At 42.9% G+C, this 10,510-nt stretch overlaps 1 protein-coding gene across 1 annotated transcript; it reads left to right on the forward strand.

The window, feature by feature from the left end:
- Positions 1-916: 916 nt before the first annotated feature.
- Positions 917-6,971, forward strand: GNRH1 (gonadotropin releasing hormone 1). The gene is made up of 3 exons (XM_057548307.1): positions 917-1,069; positions 2,759-2,854; positions 6,909-6,971. The coding sequence occupies exons 1-3, from the start codon at positions 917-919 to the stop codon at positions 6,969-6,971; spliced, it is 312 nt and encodes a 103-aa protein (XP_057404290.1).
- Positions 6,972-10,510: the final 3,539 nt, after the last annotated feature.

The following is a 10,510-nucleotide window of genomic DNA, read 5'->3' on the forward strand; positions in this document are numbered from 1 at the left end:
TTTCATATAAAAAGGAAGCTAGAAAAATGAAAAGTCAGACTCAACACACTCCAAAGGAAGCTTGGGATTTGGGGGGACTCTCTGCTCTCAAACAGGTAAAATGCTTTGTATTTCTAGCACTTTTTTTAGACTGCATGCTATTGTCTGTCTATAGGGCATTTTATAAGAGCTAAGGCCAGGTACGGTGTCTAAAGAAACCTTACCTTCCTGATCCTTGTCACCTCCAGCCACAGAGATCCAGACTTTGGGGAATCGCAGCTGCGCATTAACCAATATTTGCTTTTGTCTTTGGCCTCTTCCCCACCAGTGGAAATTCCTTTGTGATAATTCCACATGTAATTCAATAATTCAAGGCTGCCTTGGCCACGTAGGCAGCTGGTGTGGAACTCCGTGCTTTGAAAAGCAAGGACTCCTCTCTCACACTCACAGATGGTCCAGCCAGCGGCAATGTGTGGAAGACCAGAGGACAGATACTCAGCAAAACGTAATTAGCACCATAGGGTAGCCATTTAATGTCAAGCAACTTATATTAGCTAGAGAATCCTAGTAGGAGCCCCTTTTCAGGGCAGATGGCCCGATTCTCTTTATCTCAGGAATGAAAACCAACCACGGGGCGGGGCTGGGGAATACGAAGGCAAAAAGTGAATTTGATAAAGGAGGAATCCTGAGGTTTGGATAACCAAATAAATAATACACATTAAAATAGTTTAGTTCTAAAAAGCACTCAACATGTGAGTTTAAAGGAGTGATTTTGTCTCCAGTGGCTAGGAAACTCAAGGCAAGCAAGTACCTGCATGTGAAAACCGTAGATGACTCCCACTTCCGTCTTCTGCAGGGTTAGTGACACCAGTGTTAGGCTTTTCACCAAAGGAGTCTTTGCTCGACCCAGTCTGGGTCTATTTTTATGGTTGCATTGATGTTTCTTAGAATGGAGCCGATTCCAAAACTTCTAGCTGGACTTATTCTGCTGACTCTGTGTGTGGTGGGCTGCTCCAGCCAGCACTGGTCCTACGGGTTGCGCCCCGGAGGAAAGAGAAATGCTGAAAATGTGCTTGATTCTTTCCAAGAGGTAAGTTTCTCTCAGCTTCAAAATGAGACATGGCTTATGGGATCCAACTGAACGATGCCAACATCCTACGTGCGCCCAAGGGTGCTACCGATTCTTGGCTCCAACCTAGGTATTCCGGGGGAGATAAGGCGCTTCCAAAGTCAAGTCCCATTCCTGCTTTCAATTCAGACAGGGACTAATGGGACAAAGGGCAGGAATAATTCCTAGATGAACAAGCGCAAAGGGGTGTGTCGTACTCTGAGGATATAGGTTTGCCAAAGGAATTAGAAACAAGTGGATGGAGCCAAGGTCTCTAGTACAAGATGATTCTTTGGGATTTGGAAAGAAAATCTTAGAACTCTGCCTATTTTTTTTTTCTTGTAATTTCATGTTTTAAAAATATCTGTGATATTAGGTCAGCAGTACATTTTTATAACATAAATAAGTATCCTTATCAAGGGTGCATGCTCTACAATTTCTTTTTTTTTTTTAATATTTAGTTTTATTTTTGGCTGCGTTGGGTCTTCGTTGTTGCGTGCGGGCTTTCTCTAGTGGCAGCGAGTGGGGGCTACTCTTTGTTGCGGTGCGTGGGCTTCACAGTTGTGGTGGCTTTTCTTGTTGAGGAGCACTTGCTCTAGGCGCGCGGGCTTCAGTAGTTGTGGCGCACGGGCTTAGTTGCTCCACGGCACGTGGGATCTTCCCGGACCAGGGCTCGAACCCATGTCCCCTGCATTGGCAGGCGGATTCTCAACCACTGCGCCACCAGGGAAGTCCCTACAATTTCTTTTTAATGATATGGGCACTCAAGCAAAGAAGTTGGAGGCCCCTAGGAGGAGAGGAGTTAGCAAGCTCAAGGAGACAAAATACATTCTGGAAAATACACTGGATTTAATTCCACAGAAATTAGTTTTCAGTTCTAGTACCAGAACTAACACAGGTACTTGGGTTTTTTTATCTATAAAATGTGACTTCTTGGGGCCATGTGAGGATTGCATGAGCGAAGCCATATATCTTGGCTGCTTAATCCAAAAAAATGGATTAAGTGGATTAATTGATTAATGGATGGATTAATGGATCCATCCATTAATGGATTAATGAAAGACAGTTGTTATTGTTTTTTAAGTTAATGGGAAACGAACCACACCCTAAAGGATGAATGATTCAGGGCTGGACATTCAATATAGAGCTGAGAATGGGAAACATAGCTAGAGAAACTTAAAACCATTTAGTTTTCATTGAAAAGAAATATCTCATTTGGGAGAAATAATAAAGATAATTTAGTATGAAACAAAGAAGCCCAGAATCTGACATTCCCTCTCCACAGATTATATGTGAAGCAACTCTCTTCTAACTAGGACATATTTAGTAAAAACTAGAAAATAAGATCAACCTTAGTCATAACTATAAGCTCTTGTATTTTTTTGTATACCATCCCGTCATGAGGCTTGAAGTGCTTCATTCTCATCAACTGGAGGGAGAAAAATATTCTCTCTCCTTATTATGGCCCATTTCCTCCAGAACTGCACACCAATCTGTAGATGTGTCTGACAGCATTTCTATGGTCTTTTAAAGTCTCCATCCCAATTCTCAGCTTTCTCAGTCCCACAACTCCCTTGACTTCACTTCCCACACACAGTTTTTGGTGGAAATGGAAAATACCATTTCATTTCTGTATCTCCATCTCCAAGAATCACATTCTTTTTTTTGCAGATAGCCAAAGAGGTTGATCAACCAGCAGAACCTCAGCGCTTTGAGTGCACCATACACCAGCGCCGTTCTCCACTCAGGGACCTGAAAGGAGCTCTGGTGAGTTACAGCGTTAATAACATGGAGCTTTAGAGATGGATGGGCCCTGGGTACCACCACTTTGGTCATCCACTTAGGACAACCATCTCTAGCCACTGCAGGGCTTACCTTCCTGACTGCCTGAATTCCTCCTGTACTGGGCCCTTGCCATTCCATAACACCCTTTTTCAGTGGTTAGACAGTACTAATGATTGGAACCTTTTTTCTTTCTTTCTTAAATTGAAATCTCTTTGCAACCTTTATCTACTAATCTCAGCTCTAGCCTAAGGGATGACTGACAAAACAAATTTCTTCCCACTGCTACATGTCAGTTCTTCAAGTATGTTCATCAAACTCTCTAGACTATTCTTCTCTAGGCTAATCCACTGGATTCTCCACTGGATTCTTCAACAGTTCTTGGTATAACATGGTTCTCCCTGGGAAATGTAGAAATCAAAAATGGTGCTCTAATTAATTTTCTTTCTCTTTGGAATAAAAACTCCCAAACTAGTAAATTTATAATTCAGAGCCACAGATTTGACTTCCAGTTATCTGATTGGACAATACTAATTTTCCAAATTCCCACCCAAAATGGCACTCTACTAACCCAATGTAGGTTTTTGATTTTAAAAAATGTATAAAGAGAATTGAATATAGAAATTGAAACCTGAATTCAATTCTGATGTTCTCTGAGCTCCATGGTCCACTTATTTGCAGCAGTTAGAAGGCATTACAGTTAATTTTCAGTTACGCCCAGGAGCAGAAAAAGCCTGAATACGTCACATATGAAGATGAGCAATAGTTTTTATTTTCTCCATTGACTTCAATTTCTACACCCATAGGACAGAGAAAAAGTGGACAGACATTTATTTCCTTTCTTTTTCTAATCCTATCTCATGATAAAACTAATAGCAAGCAGTGAAATTTTCCAAACATGACATTAGAAAGACAGAATTGAGGCAAAGACTGGATTCATAACAGATGGATGGGGACTTCCCTGGTGGTCCAGTGGTAAAGAATCCGACTTCCAATGCAGGGGATGTGGGTTCAATCCCTGGTTGGGGAACTAAGATCCCACATGCCTCAGGGCAACTAAGCCCACGTGTCACAACTATTGAGCTTGCTCGCCTCAACTAGAGCCCGCGGGTCGCAAACTACAGAGCCCACGTGCTCTGGAGCCTGCACGCCACAACTAGAGAGAAAAAAACTCGCACACCACAACTAGAGAGAAGCCCACGCGCTGCAACGAAGATCCCGTATGGGGCAACTAAGACCCGACGCAGCCATTAAAAAAAAAAAAACACACAGACAAAAGGATCAGACCTTTCTTTCACCTCTGTCCTCACATCCTACCTTTAAACTATTAATGTAGATATTATGTTTATTAAACGACTTATAAAGACATGATCTAGCTCTCTAGCACTATCTAGTGTGCAAAAACAAATGGATCTATTCTTTCTATATCAATATTTTAGAAATTAAAATGTTCAAACATAATGAAACTCAGGTCAGAAAATCAACCTTGATATATTTGCTACTCACATATTTTTCAGGAAACTCTGATCGAAGAGGAAACTGGGCAGAAGATGTAAATCTACTGGACCAGAAAACTTGACAACACAAGTGTAATTCTGACTTTGAAATCTGTGACACATTTAATATCTGTAAATTGTGTGAATTTCAGAAATTCTTATGCCAGGTTGCACATGATGAAGTGCTGTGTTGGGAATAAAGTGGCATAAATGTGAAGTCTTTCTCTAACTCAGAACTCTGGTCAGGGTGGGACATTGTAAGCCCCCAAAGGGGGTCCCCCAAGTGTGTCGACAGGGGGCAGAGGACAGGAGAGACAACACACAGGCACCGTTATTGTTGACTAAAGGAATCTCATGGCTCACTTCCACCACCACCCACCTGCACCCACAGGACAACTGGTCCCTGGCCAATACTGAGTCAGTCCAGTTTTCTATGGGGTGGTAGCTTTCTCTTTGACCATACCCTACAGAAGCAAGATGGGGCCATGGCCAAAGCTTCCCCGCCAGATTGTCTCTAATCTCTTTGAAAGTTAACCGGAACCTGAGAGAGGCCTTGGGGAAAGGAGGCCTCGCTAGCAGAAGCCTAGGTCCAATGCTCCTTCCGGCTCCACGTGGTCCCTCCAAGTTCATCAGAGCGAGCAGTGCCACTGAGGTTTGGACCAAGGCCTAAAAATAATAGCATTCACCTGTCTGAGCTTTTTGGTATTTCCCTTAAGAAACATACGGATTGTAGTCAGTTGAAGACAGGATTCAGGCGTTCCCGTGTCCCCTGATCAAACAGCACGGCCACCGCTCATTCTCCAGAATGGGCTAGATAGATGCATAAATACTTTCATTAACGCTTGTAACGGCCTTGGAAAGTAGATACTGTCTTCCCTCTAAAATGAGGAAACCGGGGCTCCAAGAGTTTACGAGACCCACCGGGTCCTGCTGGGCTCCAAGGTCAGTGCTCCTGTATTGCACCATGATGAGCAGCCAATGAGCTTGGACCTGGAAGCCCAGTTATTTGGTTACTGGGGCTCAGGTGTCAACTTAGTTTTCCTGGTGACCATTTCTCCATGAGGTCCCAGACACTATGATACTAGCTTTCTCATTTATTCTCATAATTCCCCAGTGGCTATGTGGCCATTTGAAAACCCCAAATTTCAGATAACTTGCCTGATGTCACAGCAACAAATTGTGCCTCTATTTGCACGGCAAAGATCTAAGCCTTCTTTCCTCTCTTAATCAGACAGATGGAGGCTTCTTCCACCCCTTCAAAAAAGGGCAGGACTTGTGCTAAGGAATTTGAACAGGCATCAGAAACATTCCACAGGGGAGAAAACCCTTACTTTTTAAAACATATATTTACTACCATACGACACTAGATTTCCCAAGTATCTCCTATTGAGGAATCTCTAAAACTGAATCAAAGAACTACCTCAATTCCATTTTAATAAAATTAGGCAGTGATGTGGTTTACAATCTACCTTATGTTTCTTTATGGAACAAAAGGCAAACCTGCATTATTTCATTAATCAATACTTACAAGGCAGGATAAGGGGCTTAACATCGCCAATCACTCAGGAACTCTTTTTGTTTTTATAAAAACAATCTTTGCGTTAGTTAACACATTGCAAGAGGAAGGCCACACACCCATTTATTTAATACATCCTGTTGGGAACATCAGCTTTCCTTCACCAGAGCACGTCTTCGGGACAATTTCTTCGGAGGTAGCTGCGGGCCTCCCTGACTGGGAGGCAAAGATCGTGCTCATCCAGCTTCCCTGATGCTGAGGTTAGAGGCTTGGGATGAACACGATGAGTATTTGATTCTCAAATGGCTCAAGTGACTATGGGGAAGGAGAGAAAACGACCACTTTATTAAAATTATAAACACTTTCCTGAATCTCAAGAACTTCTAAATAGTCTGAAACCTTTCAAAATAAAAAATGGGGAAACACAGCTTCAAAAAAAGTCTGCAGCCTTTCAAAATAAAGGATGGGGAAACATACCAAATGATACATTTTAATGAGACGAGTTCTCAAACATACAGGGCTTTAAATGATCAAGTAACAGAAAGAACGGCTTGAAGATAGACCATTTTTAGCAAAAGTTTTAGACGTTGTAGTATCCTCAAGGTGACTGGAAAAAAAGCTAAGAATCACCGCGCAAGATAACAGCACGTACACATCTTGACAGTGATGCTCTAAAGTAGTATTTCTCGATGGGGACCCTAGATTCAAAAAGATTCCCCAGGTTTATTGACTCAGAGTCTCTGGGGCCCAAGCCACCTGCATTTTTAATAAGCATTCTGGTGATTCTTATGTACACAGACAGTGAAGCATCATTGCTCTGAAAGGCAATAAACTGCACGTTTTAAAGTACTAGGACACGTTCTTTAAAATAAAAAAAAAATCTATGCATCAACCCAGGACTTAAGACAGTGGCGCTATTCTAACCGGAGTGAGGCTGCCCCCTCTTTCCAATCTGACTCACCACCAGCAGGGAGTTTAAGAAAAGCACCTTGAACACTGATTCACTAAAGCTGTTATTTCCTCTAAGGCAATGGTTCTCAACCTTGGCCTGACATTGGGATACCATGGAGAGATTGAAAAGAAATACTAATGCCTGGGTCCCACTCCCTTCCCTCGGAAATTCTGATCTAATTGGTCTGGGGCGTGACCTCTTCCCGGGTTCAACCTACTTTGTTGAACTTGGTTTGAGAATCCATTCCCATCCTTTCAATGTAAGTTATTTGATATACCTTTTAACCTCTTTATTTCCCTTTACCTCTGCCTAATTATCTGTGGTGAATGAGTGAAGAAATAGGACTTTTATTATACTTACTTATTTAATACTAATTGTATTAAATAAATTGTTGTAAACTGTCAGCTCAGATGCCAAGGGATGAATGGGGTGTGGGTGGAGGTGAACTAAAAACCAAATAGTTTGCAGTTTTTATTGCTTCCAGGCAAACATGACTCTATGATCCCACAGAACAAGTTTAAACAAATAGGACCAGTAATGAAATGAGACCAGAAGAGATGGGTGGGTGTGATGTGTCAATAAGGAAAAGTCCAGGAATGAGTTCATTTCATTAATATAAGGGTAATAGTCAACTAAGTACACAATAAACTTTAAAATTCAGTTCCATTTTTAATTTAAAAAATAAATAACAGCAAATGTGAACAAAATTGTTCTACTTCAACGCACATCTTCTTAACTGTTCATGTTTGAAACCCGACTAGTTTACAAAATCAAGGCAACTGAGTTTTTGACCAAGTTTGGGTGAACAACTCACAAAATTTCACTACTGGGTGAATCTGGGCAGCATATAAAGGAGACGAGCCTTGGCTGGATTGCAGGAATCAGCCTGAAGTCATCAACTTGAAAGGAAAACTTTTTCCTTTTGTAGATTAGAACTGACGGTTCCACTCTCAACCCACCCAAGGAGCAACTTACCTTTTCCAATTTAATTTTACAATCCTACTTAGTCATGGAGTATGGACCTAAAAGCCTTTGAAGAGAAAGTTAGTTTTCTTCTGACTCTCTTTTTCATTCACTTAGAATAAAAGCTAGGGCTGAAAGGATTCTAAAAATCCTGTAACCTCAAATATATATGATTTCATGAGGAAACTGAGGTCCAGGGACTGATTACCAATTGACCTGGCAAAAGGTACACCCTTCACTGTCTTGTTTTGTGTTGATGGTGGGGTTTTTCTCCCCTTTTCATTATAGCTGAGAAGTGAGAGGAAGGGAAGTACATATTGAAGGGCCTTCTAAATACCTTTTATAAAATGAGAGCATGGACACGACGGAAACTTCTGTGGGGTGGGAGTAGCCTGTGCATCTGAGAGGTGGTGACATGGGTAGACACTGCTGTAAAAGTGCATCCACCTGTACACTAAGATTTGTGCCCTTAACTGTATGTAAGTTATGTCTTAATTTTTTTTTGGCTGTGCCGTGTGGCTTGCGGGATCTTAGTTCCCCGACCAGGGATCGAACCTGTGCCCCCTGCAGTGGAAGCACGGAGTCTTAACCACTGGACTGCCAGGGCAGTCCCAGTTATGTCTTAATTTTAAAACAAGAAATCACCCCACGATCTGGGGGCAAGCAGAGGGGCAGGACCCTTGAAGCTTGGGAAGAGTTAGCAGAGAGACTGTCATCTCAGATCCTGCTTTATCGCTGGTTTTGTCTTAGGGATCTGAGGGTGGCAGTTGTTTTTAAGGGGTCTCTCTGACAGGGGAAAATGACTGTAATTCTGGAATCAAGGCGTGAAGGTGGAGGAGGGGGAGGGAACCCATGGCCCAGGAGCCTGATTTAGGGTTTCCCTTTCCTCTAACCCCACTCTCTTGCCAATCCCACTGCACACTGCAGTCCTTATATCGCGGGGCTGTTCCCTTAGAACACACTGGATCGCCACAGCCTGGGGGTCTAGGAAGGTGTCTGGCATTCAGTAAGAGCTTAATATATGTTGAATGAAAACAATTCTTGAAAAAAAAACTCTCAAAGCAAGACAAGTCACCAGGACAGAGAGAGAGGGAAAAAAAGGATTAAAAAAAAAAAATCCCATAAACCAACATCCACAAAGGTTGTGACAATTTGGGGGTTACAAGCAAGGTCTTTCAGTACTTCACAGTTCTTATCAAGGAATATAAAGACCAGTTGTTTATTTTTTTGTGCCCTGCCCATCATCTCTCCTACATTTAAGGTAATCCTAAGGCATTTCTTTGCAGTTTTCCTCTTTGACTTCAGGACAGACATTCCTTAGGATCTTTTGTCAAATATAACTCTTTCTGACCTAATAGTTTCCCAAGGAGATGAACTGTCCAATGCCCCCTGTGACCTACTATTCACAACATTACCTGGAATCCTTTGTATTCAGGCAGGAGAGATCTAGGATTTCCATGGATGTGGAAAGGGAAGCCTACGGGAAAATGTTACGTTAAAAAAGGGAAGATATTTGGGGACCGGTGTATCTGATGTCCCCAGCCTCTGACCAAAGACCAGGCTCACAACTCATCCCTACAGCTCGGAAGGGATAGGCTTCAGGTTTGTTTCTTCTGTGACCTAGTTTACATCCTTCTAGTTTAACGGCAGCCTGGAAAGCAGGGTGAAGCCCACGAATCGCCTCCAGCCAGTCTGCCCAGCAACTTCTCAGAAGCTGCTCCAGGCACCATGTCAGCCCTGCAGACTCTGTCCCTTCCTGCTCTTCTCTTGCCACTTAAAATCCCCTCCAGGTCTTTTTTTGGGGGCGGGGGGGGGGGGCAAGCTGCACGGCATATGGGATCTTAGTTCCCCGACCAGGGATCGAACCCACAACCCCTGCACTGGAAGCATGGAGTCTTAACCACTGGAGTGGCAGGGAAGTCCCCCCCTCCAGGTCTTATTAACACTTTGTCTCTAGTCATACATGATTATATAAGAGGCCACCTTTTGGAAAGGGGCTGTTGTGTACAGAACTAACCTGCACCCACCTTCCAAATTATCTTTGAAAAAAAAAAAAAAAAAAAAGGAACATCAATCATGCTCGCAGAGAGGAGAGTTCCAGATCTTACCCAGGCCCAGCAGAGACAAGAAAGGCACATTTCGTGAGGACTTACTTCACGTATTCGGTCTCACTTGAACCCCAAGGCAGCTTGCATGGTAGGGGTGGTCCCCATTTTGAAAGGTTGAAGACATGAAAACTCAAGACAATTTCAAATAATTTGAGGGAGTTTGCAAAGCTGAGAGAGGACAGAGATGGGTTGATTCAAACCCCAACGGGTTACTTCCAGAGCCTGGGTTTCTTCCCATTTCATCACACTGCAGGTGCTCCTGCGTGGAGCCAAGGAAAGAACGCAGCACTTTTAAATATGCACACTCATTTCTTGAGTAATCCTGGACACATCTCAGAGGTTTGTACTTCCCTGACCCTGTGATGAATTCACATGGCTCTCCTAAAAGAGGTGAAATAGACACACGAAGATGCAGGCAAGCAAACCCAAATTCTCAGAGGTGAAATCTCTCTCTCTTTCTTGTCTACCTCGAAGGAAAGGGGACCTGGCCAGGCTGTGGAAGAGCCCCCGGTGAGCATACCCACAGGTTGACCCAGGGCATCCACAGTCAAAAAGGTTTCTATTTTGCCATAAACACCCAAACAGTATAGGAACATGTGGGACATT

The sequence above is a fragment of the Balaenoptera acutorostrata genome, chromosome 6 (assembly GCF_949987535.1).
Source record: "Balaenoptera acutorostrata chromosome 6, mBalAcu1.1, whole genome shotgun sequence".
NCBI lineage: Eukaryota > Metazoa > Chordata > Mammalia > Artiodactyla > Balaenopteridae > Balaenoptera > Balaenoptera acutorostrata.

What these genes read in the sequence shown, in the direction of transcription:
- GNRH1 (XM_057548307.1), top strand. Translation starts at nt 917, where the DNA reads ATGTTTCTTAGAATGGAGCCGATTCCAAAACTTCTAGCTGGACTTATT. An exon ending in TGCTTGATTCTTTCCAAGAG is followed by an intron (nt 1,070 to 2,758) that starts GTAAGTTTCTCT and finishes TTTTTTTTGCAG; the next exon opens with ATAGCCAAAGAGGTTGATCA. An exon ending in GGGACCTGAAAGGAGCTCTG is followed by an intron (nt 2,855 to 6,908) that starts GTGAGTTACAGC and finishes ATTTCCTCTAAG; the next exon opens with GCAATGGTTCTCAACCTTGG.